Source organism: Equus quagga, chromosome 5 (assembly GCF_021613505.1).
Source record: "Equus quagga isolate Etosha38 chromosome 5, UCLA_HA_Equagga_1.0, whole genome shotgun sequence".
Taxonomy (NCBI): domain Eukaryota; kingdom Metazoa; phylum Chordata; class Mammalia; order Perissodactyla; family Equidae; genus Equus; species Equus quagga.
In genome coordinates, this window is record NC_060271.1 from 25,056,917 (window position 1) to 25,077,696 (window position 20,780).

Consider the following 20,780-nt stretch of genomic DNA (forward strand, 5'->3'; position numbering starts at 1 on the left):
ACTTTAGATGCAGTGTCAAGGAACCCCCCCCCAAAGAAGGTAATAGTTCAACTGAGACCTGCATGGCCAGGAGGGGCCAGCCAGTAAAGAGCCAAGGGAAGAGCATTCCAGACGGAGGGAAGAGCTAATCCAAAAATCCGGAGGTGAGAATGAGCTTGGGCTGGAGACCAGGCCAGTGTGGCTGGAGTGAACTGAGAAGGACAGCAGTGGGAGGAAGTGAGACTGTAGTTGCAGGCAGGGTCTTGGTCATATAGGGCCATGAAGGTCATAAGGATTTTAGATTTTATTACAAGAGTTACGGGAAGCCTCTGGAGGGGCTTAAGCCCAGGCATGATATTATCTGATTTACATTTAAGACAATCACTCTGGCTGCCCTATGAAGAACAGAGCGTGGCAGGAAGTGAAAGCAGGGCCATCGGTCAGGAGGCTACTGCAGGGATCCACACCAGAGATGATGGTGTCTTGGGCTAGGGTGATGGCGCAAACAGGGAGAAAAGAGCAGATGCGGCTTTGTTTCTGAACCAGAGCAAATGGAGGAGGGGGAGTGAGTGGAGAAACAGGGGCCACACAAGAATGATCCTAGTCTTTGGCCTGAGAGACGGGGTGGATTTTCTGAGATGAAAGAGAGGAATGGGTTTTAGGAAAAATATCAAAGAGAACTCTTACACAAGGCAGGCTGGAATATAGCACAGTGACAGTACCAAGTGCAAAGGGAGGCAGACAGGAGAGCAGCTAACTCTGGAGCTGGGGGGAATGTGGGAGGGGTAGCTGGGGGATGGGACCAGAACTGAGCTTTGAAGGCCTGGAGATGGGAAGGCTGCTGGTCTGGTGAAAGGAGTGGTTTGAGCAAAAGCCTGGCCATGAGCAGGTGCAATAAGCTCATTTTTTCGAATCTCCTTACACGTTTGTTCTGGCAGCCCAGGCCACTGAGACTCAGAAAGGTTAAATAACTTGCCCAAGGTCACACAGTTAGAAAGGGGTAAATCAAGATCCTCACTCCAAAGCAAGGGTGCTGACTGGTGGACCCGAACATAGGAGTACAGAGGGGAAGACAGACAGGGGCTGTAAGACATAAGTTTGGAAAGGTGAGGTCAGGCCAAAGGTGAAGGGCCTGGAGTGCCAGAATAAAGAGGCTGGGCCTTATTTTGTAGGTGTACATGAAGAGGAGCCATTGCAGGCTGACCAGTGGGCAAGCATCATGACCGGTAATGCGATTTTGGAAAGTGCCTGGCTAGATGGTTACAAAGACGGCTAACGGATAACACCTCATAACACTATTCACTTATTTCTTTTTAAAAAATACAGTGCCAGGCACTGTACTAGGTAACTGGGGATATAATGACAGGCAAAAACAGACACAATCTGTGCCCACACGAAAGAACTTAACAAATTAGTCAATAAGCATTCAAACAAGTGTAGAGCCTGAACTACCAAGAGGCAAGTAAACACCTGTCTAGAAGGTCACTTAGTAACCAGGATTTGACCTTCTTTGGGGACCAGCCAAGACTTCTCTGCTGAGAACCGGGCATCCACTGACTTCAGTCCTAGGTCACACTCTGCCCTAACCCACCGTGAACTAGGGCAAGTCCCTGCCTCTCTGCACCACAATTTCCCCATTTATGAAAGAGGCCCTAGATGATCTAATTTTCCTCCCACTCTGATGGTTTGGCACTTTCTTTTCCAAAGACCACAGATCCTACTCCAATGCTACTAACTGGCATGTGGTGTCTCGATATTAGAGTGTAAGTACAGACGGTCCCCGACTTATCACAGCTTGACTAATGATTTTTGAACTTTACGATGTTGCCAAAGTCATACGCATTCAGCAGAAACCCTACTTAAAAATTTGATCTTCTTCCAGACTAGCGATATGCGGTATGATACTCTCTCATGATGCTGGGGAGCAGCCGGTCAGCCACGCTATCACGAAGGTAAACAACCGACATACTTACAACCATTCTGTACCCATAAAACCATTCCATTCTTCACTTTCAGTACAGTAGTCAATAAATTACATGAGCTATTCAACACTTCATTATAAAATAGGTTTTGTGTTAGATGATTTTGCCGAACTGTAGGCTACTGTAAGTGTTCTGAGCACACTTAAGCGATGATGTTAGGTAGGTTAGGTGTATTAAATGCATTTTCAACTTAGGATGGGCTCCCCATCACCAGTCAGGAACATCTGTACTTCCGCTGTTGCCTCTAGCCTTTGCAGTAGGGCTCGGGCGGTTCCCGGTTGTCACGGCAACCGCTAGGGCCCTCCTGGGGCGGAAACTTTGAGTGATGATAGCAACTACGCCACTATCGTGCGTCCCATTTGCCAGGTTATAACATGGCCACTGCTGCAACACCCCACCCAACCTTCCCACTAAATACCCGGGCCTGACCAGCCTGGGCGCCTACTCTAGAGCAGTAGCAGCACGAACATCCGCGCCATCACAACAAACTACATTTCAGAAGCTGCCAACCAATCCAGCTCAGAGAAGCTCCTCGAGCTTCTCTGGAGTCACCTGACCGCCCCCGTACACCGTCACTTCCGTCCACACATGCGCCCAGGATTGACAGCCACGGACCTCCAATCAGAAGTGGTCCCGCCCCCAGGCCCAGACAAAGGGCGGGTTTGAGACCAGGGAGCCCCGCCCCTCGCCGACGTGTGACGTCAGAGTCGCCATGGCGAGCTATCCGTATGGGCAGGTGAGTGCGTGAGGGGCGGGCGAATCCAGGTAGGGGCCTCGCCAAGTTCAGGCTGGGGACCGGTGTTTGAGTTTGCCCTCGCTTTCTCCGCGCCTTTCCCACGCTGAGGCTGGCTTCCGCGAGGTGTCGCGCGGAGCAAAAGGGAAAAGGGATGGTCGGTCGCGCCTGTCTCACGTCACGCAGGACTGCACGTCTGGGAGGTCGTGTCGCGCCCCCTTTGACGTGGCGCACGCGAGGATTTGGGGGCCTTGGACCCCATATACCCTGGCTGGGCTCGGCCTGGCCCCACACCTTCCCAGGGCTCCCGCGGGGACCCTGAGCAGGGTCGTCAACGCGAATAGAGCGTTTAGGCCGCTAGTTCCGTCGGTATCATTTGGGGCGTCGGATAAAAATACACCCCAGACGTACTGCATCCCGATAATCAGGAGATAATCTGTGGCTTAGCAGGCTCCACAAGTGCGCTTGTTTGACTACTGGCTTAGTCCAACACCTTATTTCACACATAGGAAAAATGAAACCCAGAGAAGACACGGAACTTAGCTGAAGTTACCAGGCAGTTAGGCAGCAGATCCCGGAGCTGTCAGCCAATGCCTTTTCCCCGCTTGCCAACCCATCTTGATCCAGCCAAGAACACCGCAGCAAGGTGATTCTGTGGCCAGAAGCCTTTGTCGGATGACAGAATGATGGAGGGGTTAAGTGCAGTTTGGAGTCAGAGGAAGGTTCACACCTTGGCTCCATCACTGAAATAGTTTTGAGCCCTTGAGCAACGGATTTTGCCTTTCTGAGCTGAAGCTTCCTCTGTAAAATAGGGCCAAATAATAGGCTCTACCTTGAGGGCTGTTATGAAGAATAAGGAAGTGATGCTTGTAAAGCATTTGGTACTACTGAGAGTGTAACAGGTGTTCCCTCTTGGTATTTTGATTTTTACTAGATGCCTAGAAGATCATTGCTGGGAGGGCCCTCAGAATAGTGACTTCGTTGTAAAAGGAGGAGACTGAAGCCCAGAGAGGGCTCCTGAGTTGCCCAAGATCATGCTAATTTAGGAGATAAAACCCATGCAGGAAAAATTGGAAGACAACTTCATATGGGACATTACAAAGCACTCGATTGAGTACAGTCACATGCCAAAAGGTGTGGCAAGAGCCTTCTGAGGGAATGCAGCCCTGTACAGTTTTTGTACACGATATGGAATTCTGTTATCTCAATCACCAAGGCCCTGAGGCATGCTTCCTGGGATTATAACCCCCAATTTATAGCTGAGGAACGAGCCCAGAGAAGTTAAGTGGCTTGCCCAAGGTGGCATATAGCAAGTGAGCGGGTGAGGCCAGGGCTAGAACTTAGAAATCCTTTCATTGCATGCTTAGCAGAGGTAGAGAAGAGAGAGGCCGGCCTAGGCTAGAGTTAGGAGGAAGTATAACCTAGCAGTATTTCCCAAGCTCCCTTCCATTTGCTGCGTCTTGTGAGCTGTTAATAGGTTATCACTAATAGAGGAAGATTTTGTGGTTAAGTAAATTTGGGAAATGCTCTGTTAGAAAAAGCTAAGTTTGTTCGCCATTGGCTGTCTAGGAATTCTTGCTTTGTAAATATACATTGTAAATCTGCCAAGGAGGGATTGAATATGCAGTATTTCTTAAACTTACTTAACCATGGAATTCCCCCCGCCCCTTTTTTTTAAGTGGTCATTTTTCAGTAACACTGGTATTCCTGAGGAACTCTGTTTGGGGAAATATTGCCCTAGTGCATTGTTTCTCAGTAGATGGTCTGCATCAGAATCACTTAGCAGCTTGTTAGAAAAGCATGCTTTTGGGTTCCACCTCAGATGTGTTCTGCACCAGGGAAGGGCCAGGCATCTATATTTTAATCAGCTTTTGGAGGTAATTTGTATGCATCCGAGAAGCAGTGACATAGAAATTAAGAGCCTGAACTCCCAGGTTAGACAGAACTGGGCTAGAATCTTAATTCTACGACTTAATAGTTACATGCCCTTGGATGCATCTAAAGGCTCTGAGCCTCAGTTTCCTCACTTGTAAAAAAGGGAGGAATAGTACTTCATAGGACTGAAATGAGGATGAAATATGATAAATTCTATGGGGAGCTTGGCACATTACTAATACATAGTGTGTGCCAGTGCACAGTGCTGCTGCGATTACTGTTATCATGCCATGCTGCCTGGGCTTATGCTCAGTGAAATATTGAAAAGGAGCACGTGTCTGGAATAGAAGAAGAAATGCTTCTTTTCCCCCTATTATGTCCTGTCTGCCTGTCCAGCTCCTGGTCTATGGTTTTCCAAGAAAGGAACTGATTTGTGTGTGTGTATGTGTGTGTGAGGCAGATTGGCCCTGAGCTAACATCTCTTGCCAATCTTTCTCTTTTTGCTTGAGGAAGATTGTTGCTGAGCTAATATCTGTGTCAGTCTTCCTCTGTTTTTCACATGGGATGCTGCCAGAGCATGGCTTGGTGAGCGGTACGTAGGTCCACCCCCAGGATCTGAACCGGTGAACCCTGGGACGCCAAAGCAGAGTGCGCGAACTTAATCACTATGCCACCGGGCCCACACAGGAGATGATTTTTTTCAAAGCATCCAAAGGCTTGTCAGTGCTGCCTCCCCTCCACTCGGTACATATCCATGGAGGATTCCAGCCTATTGCTGGGAGTCAAGATTCCTGTAATTTTCCGCTGCCCCAGCCCCAGGGTCCTCAAGCATGGACTGGGAGTTGGAGCAGTGAAACTTAAGTACCCTTTGGTCCTGCAGGGGAGCCAGCGTGATGGTTTCAGTGGTTAAGAGTATGGTCTTTGAGGCCAGAGAGATTTGGCTGTAAATCCCTGCTCTGCCATTTCCTTGCAGAAATTTCTTACAAAAGTCAGATGCTTGGTTTCCCCTTCTTTAAAATGGGTACTTACCTCGAGAGTTACTGTAAAGATTAAATGAGATAATCCATATGAAGTGCTTGATATGCTGTTTTGGCATATGATAAATACTCCAAGTGGAAGAGTGATATATATGTATAAAATGTAGAATCAGTGTGATAAGTATTAAATGAGAGTAAGTGTAAGGTACTAGGACAGCACAAGAGGGATACCTGAGTCTCAGGGAGAAAGGATATTTTTTCTTTCCTGAGGAAGATTTGCCATGAGCTAAGATCTGCATCTCTCTATTTTGTATGTGCGTTGCCACCACAGCATGGCCCCCTGCCAAGTGGCGTAGGTCTGCACCTGGGAACCGAACTCTGGCCACCAAAGCAGAGTGCCCCAAACTTAACCACTAAGCCATGGGGTCAGCCCCAGGGCATTCTTTTTGTTTTTTAATTGTTATTTTTAATGATTTTTTTTTTAAAGATTGGCACCTGAGCTAACAATTGTTGCCAATCTGTTTTTTTTTTTTTCTTTATCTCCCCAAATCTACCCCCATACATAGTTGTATATCCTAGCTGCAGGTCCTACTAGTTGTGGCATGTGGGATGCCGCCTCAGCATGGCCTGATGAGCGGTGCCATGTCCGCGCCCAGGATCTGAACCGGCGAAACTGTAGGCTGCTGCAGTGGAGTGCGAACTTAACCACTTGGCCACAGGGTCGGCCCCAGCCCCAGGACATTCTTAAAGGAGGTGATAATTAAGCCAAAAACTGAATCTCTAATAGAAGTTAGCTGGGTGAAGAAAGGAATGGTATTCCAGTAGAGGGAATAGCATGTTCAAAGGCCAGGAAGCAAGAGAGCCCAGTATTTTGGAGGAATTTAAGGAGATCATTCTAGTTGTAGTGAAGAGGGGGAGAGGGTAAGAAATGAGACCAGAAAGGTAAGCAAGGAGCAGATAGGGCCTTATGTGCCTTTTTGAGGAGTGTGGACTTCATCCTAAGAGTAATGAGGGCGCCGCTGAAGAGCTTTCTCCTGTTTGTGCTTTGGAGCCCTTACCGTGGGGCACTGTGGGAATGGGTGGAAGTGGGAGATCCTGGAGGCAGGGAGACCAGTCTCAAAGCTATTGAAGTAATGTCAGTTAGAGAGAACAGTGAGCTGGTGAAAATGGACTTGAGAAGCATTTGGGAAGTAGAATTGAGAAATCTTGGTGCCTAATTGAGGTGACAGAGGGGAGGAAAGAGGAGGTTCCCAGGAGGCCACTAGGGTTTCCCATTCACCGAGATAGGAACACAGAGGGAGTATATATTTGGAGGGAAGGTCAGGAAGTTGTTGGATATGTGGGTCTGCAGCTCAGGAGAGAGAAAGCTGGAGAGAGAGATTTTGGAGTGTCAGCACAGAGGTGGTAATTGAAGTCTTGGGACAGTTCTTGGCTCACTGTTTATTGGCTGCAGGTTTCCAGCCTTTAAATATTTTAGGAGCCTCTGCTGGTGAATGCCCAAGCCACTCCTCTGTCTTCTTGTGATGGTTTAAGCCCTTGGAATGGTCTCTAGCCTGCTGCAGCGGGCACTGGAGGGGTAGTTCTGGAGCACAGGCTTGTCTTTGCAATGCAGCCTGCTCTCTTCCCCATCAGGACTCAGCGTGGACCAACTTTTGACACCTCTGAGCTTCACAAGGGTCTTAGCGGTGGAAGAATGAGCCCTCAGAGCCAAAAGAAAATATGGGACTTGCTGAGTGGGTTATTTGGGAGGGTGTGAGCTCCCCACCACTTGCAGGAATGCAAACAGATTCCAGATAGGGCTACAGAGATTCCATCATCGACTGAGCGGTTGCCCTAGAGGGTCTTTGGGGTCTCCTGCAATACTGCAGCTCTCAGTTGGGTCTAGGTGCTGGGGAAAAAAGAATAAGATTCTTCTGAGTCTCCCTGATTTCTGGGCGTGAAGCCTCTGAAAGATCATCCAATCCCAACCCTTCACCCTTCACCCCCATCCACCGTAGAAATCCATCATATTTGACGGATATACTTAGGACAGTCCCTGGCACCAGCACGTGGGAGGTGCTCACTCATTTACTGAGTGAACACACAGCAGAGGGGAGGGGAGTGGAGTGGAGTCATGCAGACCGTGTTTTGAATCCGAACTCACCCATTCTAGCTGCATCATCACAGGCACATTATTAAATTCTCTGCACCTTAATTTTCTCCTCTGTACAGTGGGGATAATAACACTCACTTCACAGGACTGAGGATCGGTGAGAGTGAGCTGAACTGGAAGCATCTAGCAGAGCTTCAGTAAAGTGTTAATTGCTCCCTCCCCCAACCCAATATACCAAATGTAGTTTATTTGCAATCAGTAAAGACCTAGGGTAGTTTTCTGTGATGCTTTGGAAACCATGGTTACTTAACTCTTCCTGTCTTTTTTTCTTTCACAATCTTATGTTTGTCTGCATGAAATGCACTTGGGAAAACTCTCAAAAGAGTTGGCAGCGTGGAGTAGTATAAAAGAACATGGAGTCAGGGACTCTGGTTTTCTCTTCTGGTTCGGACCTTTACTAACAACTCGGTGACCCAGAGAACCATCTTCCGCAGCCTGGATTCTGCCTCAGTTGATGGCTCTGCTACCTTCCTCTCGTGCAAGCTAGAAACCTGAGTCATTCTAAACGCTTGCCTTTCCTCACTCTCCCCTCCATCTCTTCCCTTACCTAATTAGTTGCCAAGTCATGTCTAGTCTCTCTCTGAAATAGTGTCAGAATTCATCCTGTTCTCTCCATCTCCGAGTCTGCTGTCTCCTTCAAGCCCTGCCTGCCCTGCACCTGGGCTGCCGCCCGCCTCGCTAGCTCATCCTCCACCCCACCGCTGGTTCATTCTCCAAATAAGGCCCTGATCACGTTCTTCCCCTATTGGAAACCCTTCTGTGGCGCTCTGTTTCCTCCAGCATAAAGCCCAGACGCTTTGGAGTGGCATTCATTTGTTCAAATATTTATGGCGGCACGCAGGCGCCAGGCACTGTGCTGGACCCTGGGGTACCGTGATGCAGGAGGCCCAGTGTCTGCCCTTGGGGAGCTCACTGTTCCGCAGAGAAGACCATAGACAGAAACTACTGTGAGACACTTGTACTCGCCGGCTAGCTGAAATGCATCAGGAGAGGCATGTGGACAGGGGCTGTGTAAAGAGCCTGCCTTTCTGAGTTCACACTGTGTTCTTGCCTCCGCCCCCTGCTTTTTAGCCTGTTCCCTGACCATCCCGTGTTCACTCATAGATCTCCGCCTTTGTCTTTCTTCTCCCTCCTGTCTGGAATGTCCTTCTTTGCCTTCCTTTTGGAGAATGCCTGTGCATCCTTCAGTGCCAGCTCCAGTATTACTTCTGCCTCTTCCAGGAAGCCTTCCTTGACCCACTTCATGCCTTTGTTCATTCAATTGCTCATTTATCATTCAACAGCCAACAGATTCCTCTGCCTATGCCTCTTTGATAGCATTTAAGTAGATTTTTCTGATGGCACTGATCAGATTATCTGTGGGCTCCTCAAGCACAGGCCCTGTTTAGTTTTGTGCCCCCAGACCTCACACTGAGCCCAGCACAATGTTTTCGCTCTGTAAACGCTTGCTGAATGGAGTCTTTTAACAGTTGTGCACCTCAGTGTCTTCATCTGAAAATAAGCCTACTAACGTCTTCCTTTTTTCTGTTAGAGGATTGTCAGCAGGACTCTGCCAGCAGTGTTTGTGTGCATGTGAAAGTGCTTTGTAAGCCGTACACGTGAGGGCTTTAATGCAGGGCGGAGAGGAAAGAGTTTAGTTGCTGCCAGGCTGCACCAGAGCCCTGGAATGAGATAGCACAGGTCGGAAGACCTGCCTGGCAGCACCTGCTTTGTTGGCTGAGGGCGTTCCCCGGAGGAAGGGCCGTGCCTCAGGTGCCATAGGCCAGGCTCAGTTTATGGCTCACAGGGCTTATTGTGGAGCGGCCACTTCCTGGCTCGGTGTCCACCCTGTTCGTGGGTGTGCCCAGCCTCTGCGGAGTCCCTACCCCTTTCCTGGCCTCCGCTGGGCTCCTGTGCCCTATTGCCTACAGAAAGAGCACTGGAGCAGGAGCTGTGGTGGTCACTGGGTTCGGGGGGCGGGGGGGTCTAGGTCTGCCTCCGCCTCCAGCTCACAGTGTCATTGAGCAAGTCCCTTCCCTCTCCCGGCCTTGGTTTCCCCATTTGTAACCTTAAGGGTTAGGTTCGGTGACCGGCCTCCTGCACACCTCTGCCATCACGCCTCGCCAGCTCCCTTGGGAATCTTTTATTCTTTAAATTCCAGTGGAAATGCTGCTTTCTCGTGGAAACGCTCCCGGATTTCACGCTCTCTCCTTCATGGTCCCGTGATACATGTCCTTTTTAAATGCCTATTTCCTTATGCTGTTTTGTTAGATGTTACAGACAGTGTGTCTGTGCCTCTCCTATTGACTGTGAGCTCCTTCAGAAGGGTTTACTCTCCTTTATATGCCTGCCCGCAACCCTCCTGTTTACCTGGCCCGGGGCTTTGCTGATAATTAATATAACAATAGCAGCTATGATTTATTGATCGTTTGCTTTATGCCAGGCACTGTTGTAAGAACTTATTTTCTTATATTAATGATTCTCAAACTGTCTTTGAGTCACTATGAGAGTTCTGCAGAGCTCTCTCAGAATCTGGGGGGGGCGGGGGGGTGGGGGTGGGGAGTGGCACATGGTCGGGGCTCAGGAACCCCCACCTTCCCTCAGCTAGAGTGACTTTCTTTTATCAGGTTTTTTTTTTTTTGAGGAAGATTAGCCCTGAGCTAACGTCTGCTGCCAATCCTCCTCTTTTTGCTGAGGAAGACTGGTCCTGAGCTAACATTCATGCCCATCTTTCTCTACTTTATATGTGGGGCGGCTACCACAGCATGGCATGCCAAGCGATGCCATGTCTGCACCCGGGATCCGAACCAGCGAACCCCGGGCTGCCGAAGAGGAACGTGTGCACTTAACCATTGCACCGCTGGGCCGGCCCCTCTTTTATCAATGTTAAAAATTTTATCTTATCAAAAGATTCTTTAGCTAAAAATTAAACTAATGAAATTCTGCTGCATTTATTTCTTGTAATCTGCAAAACCATTCAGTGAAGAAGCGATTATTATATTCTATTTGTGAAGAAATATGCTTCGAGAGATTAAGCCCCTGGTCCCCGGTCGTGAACTCAGCTGGTGAGAGCAGAGTTTTGCGGTGAGATTTGGCTGTGACTTCATTATCTGTGAAGGAGTCCTCCTGCTGGCTAGGCAGCTTCCATGGCGGAGGAACTCCCCCGATGGTGAATGGGGAAGGTGGAGGGCCTGCTTCCTGCCCTCCCCCCAGAAGCCTCGCCTCCTGGAGCAAGCACACCCCCTTTAGATGAAGTGTGAATTTGGGAGAGCCTTGAGGGTAGCTGTTCCAGAAGCTATCAAACACGGTAAAAAGAGAAAGGCCAGGCTTTCGGTGCCTAGGCCTCGGGCTGCTGTGCCTCACGGGTTGATCCAAACATGTCTAGCTGGTCCCGTCCTCAGAGCTGGGCCCAGCGGCTCTCTGTGCCCTTACCTCAGCCTGTCTGCATATTGCTCGGGCTGCGCTCTGCCAGGCCTTTTGCTGGCCGCTTAGGGAGATGCAGCCGAGCACTCTGAGCCTTGGGGACGCCTGGCTCGTGGCGTGGGGACCTGGACAAGAGAGGCAATGCTCCTGTGTATGCCCTAGTGTACAAATTGGGCTTAGCAGCCGGGAGACCTGGATTCTTGGGCCAGCCCCTGCATGCAGCCTGTGTGTGATTTTTCTGGACTCGAGTTTCCTCCTCCGTAGAAGGTGCTGTTACTAATCATTTTAATGTGTAGTGAGTGCTTAACCTCTCTGTGCCAGGGCCTGTGTCAAAGCACTTCATGTGGCTGGTCTCATTTCCTTCACAAACCAACCTGGGACGTAGGCACTATTATTTTTCATTCCCATTTTAGAGCAAAGGATATTGAGGCTTAGAGAGCGTAAGTCATTAGTCCAGTTAGTAAGTGGCAGAACGTGAACTTGAACTGGTCTTTTTGACTTTAGCCATTGTACTATATTGCCTTAGGAGTTGATTCTCCCCTGCCCATCTCACAGAGCCATGAGTGAGGATGGGGAAAGTGTTTCTGTATCACGAGCTCGAGTGCGCTAAGAAAAGCATGCTCTGGATGACTCCATGCTCTGGAAGTATTGTTTGTGATTGAAGAGGGCCAGGGCTGTGTGGTGGAGGTCACGTTCGCACGTGAATTCCACAAATAGAGATGAGGTAGCACAGGGGGAGAATGTGGAATGGTTTGATTCATTTGCCTACTCATTTATACAGTAAATATTTACTGAGCATCCATTCCGCACTGGGGGCTGGGGATAAAGTGGCAAACCGAACATGATCCCAGACCTCGTGGAGCCCCTTGGTGTACAGGGAAGGTGAGCCAGGAGGGCAGGATTCCAGCCCTGACTCTGCAGGTTACTGGTGGTGCGATTTTGGGTAAGTTGTATCTTCTCTAGAAGCCTCAGGTTCCCCATCTGAGCAATGGGATCATAATTCCGGCTCTGCCTATAGGATCAGTTGGAAGAGTGGCAGTGGCAGTGTATTATAACTGTAAAGTGCCGTACTGTGGCTAGTTTCGGGCCTTATCATTCTGACTGATGTCTTGCTTTTCTTGCAGGGCTGCCCAGGAGCTGGAGGACAAGCGCCCGGAGCCCCTCCGGGGAGTTACTACCCTGGATCCCCCCATGGTGGAGGGCAGTATGGCAGTGGGGTACCCCCTGGTGGTGGTTATGGAGGAGGTCCTGCCCCTGGAGGGCCTTATGGACCACCAGCTGGTGGAGGGCCCTATGGACACCCCAACCCTGGGGGCCTCCCCCCTGGAACTCCAGGAGGACCATATGGTGGTGCAGCCCCAGGGGCCCCCTATGGTCAGCCACCTCCAAATTCCTATGGTGCCCAGCATCCCGGGCCTTATGGACAGGGCCCTCCTCCAGGTAAGCAGAGATCTTGGACTCCAGGTGCCTCTGACCTTGTTCTGAGTTACCCAGGGCCCATCCTGACCCTTCTGGTGGATGTTCAGGCAGCCTGGTCTTTGGTGCCTTAGCATCTTGCTTCCAGCTTCAGCTTGCATCAGCAGAATGAGAAGTCTGTTAGTTAGCTTTGCTGTGGTAACAACAACTCCAAAATCTCTTTGGCTTGCAGCAACAAACATTTATTTCTATTGCTTGCTCACACGTATTTCCTCTTGCTTATGTGATGGCAGCGGTGGCTTTGGTGACTGAGGTTCTGCTCCACGAGTCTTTTCTTTCCAGGATTCAGGCTGAAGGAGCAGCTTCTGTTAGGGATATGCTGTTCTTGTGGCAGAGAAAAAGGTCAGGAGAGCTAACAGGAATGCACAATGCTCTTCAAGCTTCTGCTTTGAAGTACTTTATCTGTCTTCCACTCACATTCTGTTGGCTAATCCTCATCTGGTCAAACCCGATATTTATAGGATAGGAATATTATAGGATAGGAATGATACTCGTCCCATGGAGGTGCTCTGCCAGCCACCAGGCAGTGGTGAGGATGTACAGCGCTCTAACAGGGAGGGGGGGCAGAATTAGCAAATAATTGGAGATAATAATACAGTCTGCCATGCGGAGAAACCCTATCCTGCAGAAGGGAGACTGACTGCTATATGTAGAAAGGCAAGATAGTGTAGTTGGTGAAAGCTTGGGCTTTTTGCGATCACTTACTGACCTTACCAGATTACTTCACCTCCTTAAGCCCCAGTGTCCACATCTGGCAGTGTCAAAATGAGGGCAGTGTCACTACCTCACATGGTTGTTGATAAGGATTAAATGAGAAGGTGCAGGGGAACACTGGGCACAGTGTCTGGCACATGGGAAGGGATTAATAAACAATATTCTGTGAAAGGACTCGTTCTGGAGCATTCTCAGCAAAGAGGTATTCAGCATTTAATGTGATGACAGATGTGCCAAGGGCCTTACCACTGAAAGATGCTGAGGTGGACAGGAGAATGATGGGAATGGTCCGATAGGGGAAGGATAAAGAGCAGAGACGCTAAAGGTGAGGTACTGGACAAGATGGGGGAGGGACCCGGGGCTTGGAGACTCAGTGGAGGCAGAGAATCCTGGGTAGGGGCTTTGGCCTCAAGAAGATTGCTGAGCTGTCGTAGAGGGTCAGGGAAGGTGAGTGCCCAGCCCCCTACTTCCTCCCAAACTCATTCAGTTAGCCTCTGCTCAGAATGCTTGTTCCCAGAAGACCAAGCCAGCAGCAAGGCAGCCTGGAACCACTCCTGTGCGCCTGAAGCGCCTGCATAGAAGGGCACTGCTGGGAAGCTGCAGCATCTTAGCATACATGCCCAGGCAGGTGGCCCTGACAGAGATGCTCAAACCTTGGGGTTTCTAAACACTGTGAGCAGTGGCATTTATCTTGTCAGAGCCCAGAGCTGCCGGGTGTTTGCTTTCAGCTCAGCAGCCTCATGGTGAGTTTCCTCATATTTTAAAAATCTTGTCTCTGAGCCTGCATGAGGTCACTGCAGGGAAGGGAGCCGCTGGCTATGAGGCTTATCCCTCCAGGGCCTGGGGCCAGAGGTAATCTCTGGGGCTGGAGAGGAGAGGAGCGATGTGCCTCAGACTCTCAGCTGCTCACCCTCTGCAGCTTCCCCTCGTGTGGCCACCATTGCCTCCTCCAGTGCATCTGGTGACCCCCTGGAGCAGTGCTTCTTAAAGCATGATCCCCATGTCACCTGCATCGGAGTCCTCTGGAGGTGGCACCTCAGCCCCACTGAATCCAGGATCTAAACTTTGAGCACCAGCACTCTGCAAGGCAGGTTTGACCCTTAAAGGTGCCGTGCTGCTCAAGGAAAGATCCTAAAGGCGCTCGAGACCCAGAGGGCCTTTCCAGCCTCCTCAGCTGCCATCCCCCCGCCCCTGCCCCATCAACCCAAGACCCCTTGGAGTGCTCTGAACACACTCTGTGTCTTTGCCATGTGCTTTTTCTTCCCCCATCTCAACTCCTTATCATCCTTTCAGAGCCAGTTTAAATATCCCTTCCTCTGTGAAAATGTGACTGCACACATTCCAGGCCCTTGGCTAAAACATTTTGCTCTCATCTCACTTAATCATCACACAGCCCTGGGAAGTGGGTCCGTTTTAGAAATGGGCAAATCAGGACTCAGAGAATTAATTTGCCTAAAGTCACACAAGCTAGTAAGGATCAGAGCCGAGATTTGTATCCGAATTCTGCTCTTTGATTCCAGAGCCTGAACTCTTCTATGCAAACTGCACAGACCACATGTATTAGAGAAACTGTGGCCTGCGCTCCCCCATGGCACAGCTGCTGTTTTAGGAAGGTAGGGGGGCCTGCCTCGATTTCGCATCTAAGGAGGTCAGACTAGCCCGTCAGTGCAGCAGACCTTTTTCCTGTGGCCTCAGCTTTGGGACAGGATGGTGGTTTCTATGCTCCACAGCTGCCCGTGGCTGTCTGATACTGCCTTGTGTGAAGGGGCCCTTTTTGTGGCCAGTTAACTCAGTAGGTTTACAATACTGTGTAACTCTGGCTTTTCCTAAGACAGACAATCTTCTGTGCTTCTCCACTTTCATCTCCCACCCTTTACCCCCCAGCTTACCCTGTGTGTCTTTCCACATGAATGATCCTGATTTACATACATACTTAAAGCTACTTACATACTCCAGACAGACACACAGAGCTATTTGAAACACAACAACAATGCTAATAATCAGATAGTACGCAGATTGCGCAGGTGCTAATTTAAGGGTTTTCATATATTAATTGTATCCTTACAATAATGAAGTAGATACTATTATGTCCTCAATTTAAAGATAAGAAAACCAAATCAGAAAACTTCGGTAACTATGGCTGCAAAATGGGGGAGCTGGGACTTGAACCGTGAGCTCAACTCTAGCGTGAATTGAGCACCTTCCCTTTCTGTGTCCAGCTCTGTGCTAGGCTCTGGGTATTCAGAGGTGGGTTAGTCTGGGATCCTGCCTGCATGTTACTCCAAGTCTAACCTGGAAGGGGAGAAGGATCACAGCGGAGTGATCAGGACTGCGAGAGAGGAGTACGGAGGAGAGGGGAGGGAGGCCTGTCTTGGGGCGGAAGAACAGGGAAGGCTTTGAGGCAGGAACAGCATTTTATTCGGGTTTTGAAGGGTGGACAGGAAATGGATGCAAAGGGATGAGGGAGAAGGGGTCCGAAGCAGAGGGAAGGGGTGAGTGGAGGCTCTGCGTGGGTGTGGGTGAGAGCAGGGCAATATTTCATCTGGGCGGGGACAGAGGTGTCGAGGTACAGCATGGAAGAGAGTGAGAGGGAGATGGGCGTACCACATCGTGGGGGGACCCGGAATGCTGTTTTAAGGATGCTGGACTTTATTTTGTGGTCAATGGGGAACCTTTGAAGAGTTTTGAGTTGAGGTGGGGGAAAATGGATGAGAACAGAGTTGAATTTTAGAAAGATTGCTCAGTAACAAGTGAAGAGTGGAGGAGAATAGCTGTGAGGATGATTTGGTTAGGCTTTTTGGTTTGTTACAACAATCCAGGTGAGAGGCGTCTGAGCCAGGACAGGTGCAGTAGGAATAGGGAGGAGGAGATGCCTGTGTGTGGAACTGCCAGAACTGGGCAGCTCTTTGGAGGTGTGGGATGAGGAGGCGTCACAGATGTCTCCAGGGAGGTTTGGAGATGGGGAGGTGCATGGGAGGTGATGGGGAAGGAAGAGAGGTGGAGCTCCATGGCCACCCACACTCTGGCAGCTCCTGATAGAATATGTCAACTCTTCACTGGGCCAGGGAAATCAGAGATGGACCAGACCTAGTTCCCACCCCAGAGAGCTGCCTGCTCCTGTGACTCGGAATACTGGTCTCTGGGCTGTGGGTGTTAGGTGCTCAGCAAACATTTTTGGGTCCCCAGTCTGTGGGGAAGAGATAATCTCCCTTTTCAGAGAATTCTTCATTAGCTAGACAAGTCCTTGTTCCTTAAAAACTTAAAGTCAAATAGAGACGTGACCAGAACGCTATAGCTGGACAGATTCACGGAGTAGACATCAAACGCAGATACTCGTGAGTTGACACCAAAGGTCCTCTTCCATCAGAGTAAGAATGTTGGCCTGATGGAAGATGGGGGTAGGTGGATTTGTGGGGTTTGGTGGGTAAGAAAAACCTGTAGCCAGGGTGGCACTGAGGCTGGCCCTTCCCAGCATTTCTGTGGATTGGCCTTGAGACCTGTGTCTGACTCCCCTGGTTTGTGCCCCTTCCTGCAGGTGGCGCCCCTCCCAACGTGGATCCCGAGGCTTACTCCTGGTTCCAGTCAGTGGACTCTGATCGCAGTGGCTACATCTCCATCAAGGAGCTGAAGCAGGCCCTGGTCAACTCCAACTGGTCCTCGTTCAATGATGAGACATGCCTCATGATGATCAGTGAGTCCCTGCCCTTCCCCCTGGGCTCGAGCTGGGCCAGTGCGACCTGATACCTGATAGTAGGTGGGTGGTCAACCCTTCTGAGGAGAGATCTTTTGGCCAGGAAACTGGGTTCAAGGTGAGATCCGCTAGACTGAGAGCTCTTTCCCTTAGATCTTTTCTCAAGTTCTAGACCCCACTGCGTCACAGGCTAACTCATTTCCTGTTCTGCAGAATGAGACTCCCTGCCCTGTAGGAGAGGGCAGGGAGGGTGTCAGCTGCCAAGCCTGCAGAGAAAATGCAGTTCTGGAAGGAAGGGGTGGGGCTTAGGGTGGCCAGGGTGGGGCTGGTGTAACACTTGATGAGGGTGCGTCTTAGGGACAGGCATCTAGGCCTCAGGCCTGTGGTTCTCTGGAGTCTCCTCCAGTAGGGGCTGCCTCAGTGGTACCCAAGGATCCTTGGCCCTCGGTCTTGAAACTTTCCTTCCCTCCTTTCCCTCCCCACCAAGACATGTTTGACAAGACCAAGTCAGGCCGCATCGATGTCTACGGGTTCTCGGCCCTGTGGAAGTTCATCCAGCAGTGGAAGAACCTCTTCCAGCAGTATGACCGGGACCGCTCGGGCTCCATCAGCTACACAGAGTTGCAGCAAGGTGAGGGCGGGGCTAGGGCCCGTGCACAGGCAGAGCTAGACTTTTCTCTTTACTCCCTGAGACAGAACAAGGGGCTTTCTCTAGTCTCTGACTACCAAACGTCCAGCTGCATTACAAAATGCTGTCCTCAGCACAGGCCCACTCCCCACCCCTTCCATGACCGGGCTAGGGCGTTGAGCCAAGATCTAGAGCAAGGAAACACCTGGGATCAGGCTCAGGGCTGGACTCCCTGCTGATGGGACTCCTGGCAGTTTCTGGTGAGACAGGCCCAGCTGGCAGGGATCCTTGGGGATGGAGATGCAGCAACCCAGTGCTCATCGAGACCAGTATGTGTGACTTTTGTGGCGCTTTTTTCTCTAGTTTCTAGCATGCCCCTGTGTAGGGGCTCAAAAAGATGATTTCTGTTGCTAGCTCTGTTAGAAGGCAGTTTTCTTCCCAACTCTGGGCTGCAGACCACTCTGAAAGTTGCAGTTGTGTGAGATGACCCGAAGCCACAGCTCCAGGTCTGCTTCCGATTCTGACTCTAGGGGATGGGTGGTTCGTGGGGTTATGAGATCCTGACAAGGAGCTTTGCCACTTAGAGGGGAGAAAGGGCTCCCCAGAGAACCCAGCCCCTTGCCCTGGCCATGGATTCCCATCAGACCGAGGGGCTCTGTGGGTGGGGGTGAGCTCATGGTATCTGTACCCTGGTAGACCAGAAAGGAGATGACCTGTACTGATCACCCTGCTTTCTTGTCGGGTGCTGTTGTGGAGATTGGGAAGGGTGATACAATCACAACAAAACGAATGTTTGTTGAATATGTTATTCGTTCATTCTCCCCGTGTGTAGGTACTGTTTATTCCTCACCTTTAAATGAAGAGTCTCTTATTATTGCCTTTTTACAGATGAGAAAACAGGCTAAGTATAGGTAGCTTGCCCAAGGGACACATAGCAAAAGGGGAGCTGGGATTTTAGCCTGAGCTGGTAGATTATGCAGAGAGGAAGGGAGGAGGCATCCCAGCTAGAGGGACAGGCAGAGCAACATGTAGGCTGTGACTTTGGAGCTGCCTAGCAGCCTTGCCTGGGGAGATGATGATTTTATTATTTTTAATAAATGACACTTACTGAGTGCTTATGTGCTGGGCAGCGTCCCAGGTGCTTTACATGATCACTTCCTTTAATCCTTACTAGAAGCTCCAAGGTAGGTATTATCCCCATTTTAGAGGTGATGACAGAGGATTAGCAAGGGTAAGCAACTTGCTGAGGGGCTGTCTTGACTCCAGAGCAGGCCCTCGTAACCTCTATGCCGGGCCACCTCTGATGTGCGCCCTGGACAAGGTGGTCCTAGGGGTCTCAGACTTCCTTGTGTAGTGCACACGAGTCAGGGATGAGCACAGATAGACTGGTGTTCTGGGACCCCATGGGCCCCTGGTTGAACGGGGTGTAATGGAGATGTGGAGAAAGAGGGATGGGGCCCTACCAGCCGAGAGGAGCATCCAGACAGAGGCCCTGTTGTGCTCCTGCCATCTCGGACAGACCCTCAGGACTCCTTTCCTCTTTCTGCTTCCATGCTGATCCCATTCCCTCAAAGTCCCCTGAGCTGCAGTGCTCCATGGCGCTGGTCGATGGCGGTGCTCATGGCAGGTTTTTGTGTGTGCTCTGTGTGCCCCTCCTCTCCAGCTCTGACCCAAATGGGCTACAACCTGAGCCCCCAGTTCACCCAGCTCCTGGTCTCCCGCTACTGCTCGCGCTCCGCCAATCCCGCCATGCAGCTGGATCGCTTCATCCAGGTGTGCACCCAGCTGCAGGTGCTGACTGAGGCCTTCCGGGAGAAGGACACAGCTGTGCAGGGCAACATTCGGCTCAGCTTTGAGGACTTCGTCACCATGACAGCTTCTCGGATGCTATGACCCAGCCCATCTGGCTCCTTAGAGTGGGAGAAGCATGTGGGCCTCTCTTCTTTTCCTGCCCCTCCTAGAAAAAGATTCTCCCTTGCCTGATGCAGCACTATTCCCAAAGAAGGCTGGGAGCCCTGCGTCATAGCTGCCACAGAGTGGGGACCTGAGTGAAGGCCACACAGGTAGGGCCTGACCTAGGAGAGGCCTGGAAGTTGAGTCTCCTTACAGTCCTGAGCATTTAAATGGCACCAGGAGCAGGAGATGCCAGTCATTGCAATGGCATTCATGTCCAGCGTTAGGCTGGGCTCCAGCTTCTAGCTTTCCCTTCTGTGCCCTGAGGCCAGTGGTGAGTATTCATGGGCCTCTTACCATTCCCACCTGTGTTCCCTCACCCATGCTGTCTTGTCAGATGAACCCAGTTTCTCCAGAGGTAGAATCTGACCAAGCATGAGAGAGGTTTGCTCTCAGGACCAGTGGCTTGGATTCCGCCACCCCCATGCCCATAAATCCGTGTGTGTGTTCACTTCTAGCTGCCTGGGGGCTGTCCCTGCTTGGGGAGTTGGGACAGTCTGCTCTCTGGGTATCTTTGGCCAGGCTACTGCCCTCTGCAGCTTGGACCCCTCTCTTGCCTGCCATTTTCTGCTTGACTTCGTCCCCAGGGACAGTTGCCACCTCCCACTGCCAATGCTTTTGTTTTTAATTTGTGGTTTTTCCATTTGGGGCCAAAAGTTCAGTGAAACTGTAAGCTTCAATAAAAATAATAAAAAATATAAAGTTCCGTGTTTTTCCACCACACCTTCCCAGCCACAGGTTCGGATGCTTATCCATTCAGTCACCATTCTTTCGTTCAACAAGTATTTAAGTACATACTGTATACCATGCCATGCAGAAAGCAGCAGCTCCGGGGGACATGGTCTACACGGGGCTGCTCTTATTTACCAGGGTGAAGTAGGAGTCTGCCAGGTTCAGTTCAGTACGGGCTGGGGGTCAGCACAAGAAGCTGATTGTGTGTTTTATAACAGTTTTCGGGCTGGCATTCTGGGCTGGAAGTAGCCACCCCACGCTTTTTACAGCATGGCCTTTTTATTATCTCGAGCCCTAGTTTTATCTCCCAGACCAGCTGCATTTATTAAGTCATAACTTCTCCCCCATTTTTATTAAGCACAGACATCTGTACTTGCCAGCTGGATTTTCAGATCGGCATGATAACCAGTCTACTCTGAATGTCTATGGTGGTCTGACAAATTTCAATCAGAAGTCAAGACACCAGACATTCCGGTTTGCCTGGGG

At 50.4% G+C, this 20,780-nt stretch overlaps 1 protein-coding gene across 1 annotated transcript; it reads left to right on the forward strand.

The window, feature by feature from the left end:
* The first annotated feature begins 2,582 nt into the window (after positions 1–2,582).
* PEF1 (penta-EF-hand domain containing 1) lies at positions 2,583–20,264 on the forward strand. Its single transcript, XM_046662827.1, has 5 exons — positions 2,583–2,697; positions 12,225–12,540; positions 16,826–16,981; positions 17,469–17,612; positions 19,273–20,264. Exons 1-5 carry the CDS (start codon positions 2,674–2,676, stop codon positions 19,500–19,502), a joined length of 870 nt encoding a protein of 289 aa, XP_046518783.1. The 5' UTR covers positions 2,583–2,673; the 3' UTR covers positions 19,503–20,264.
* The last annotated feature ends 516 nt before the right edge of the window (positions 20,265–20,780 follow it).

What these genes read in the sequence shown, in the direction of transcription:
- PEF1 (XM_046662827.1), top strand. Translation starts at nt 2,674, where the DNA reads ATGGCGAGCTATCCGTATGGGCAG. An exon ending in TGGACAGGGCCCTCCTCCAG is followed by an intron (nt 12,541 to 16,825) that starts GTAAGCAGAGAT and finishes CCCTTCCTGCAG; the next exon opens with GTGGCGCCCCTCCCAACGTG. An exon ending in CTACACAGAGTTGCAGCAAG is followed by an intron (nt 17,613 to 19,272) that starts GTGAGGGCGGGG and finishes CCTCCTCTCCAG; the next exon opens with CTCTGACCCAAATGGGCTAC.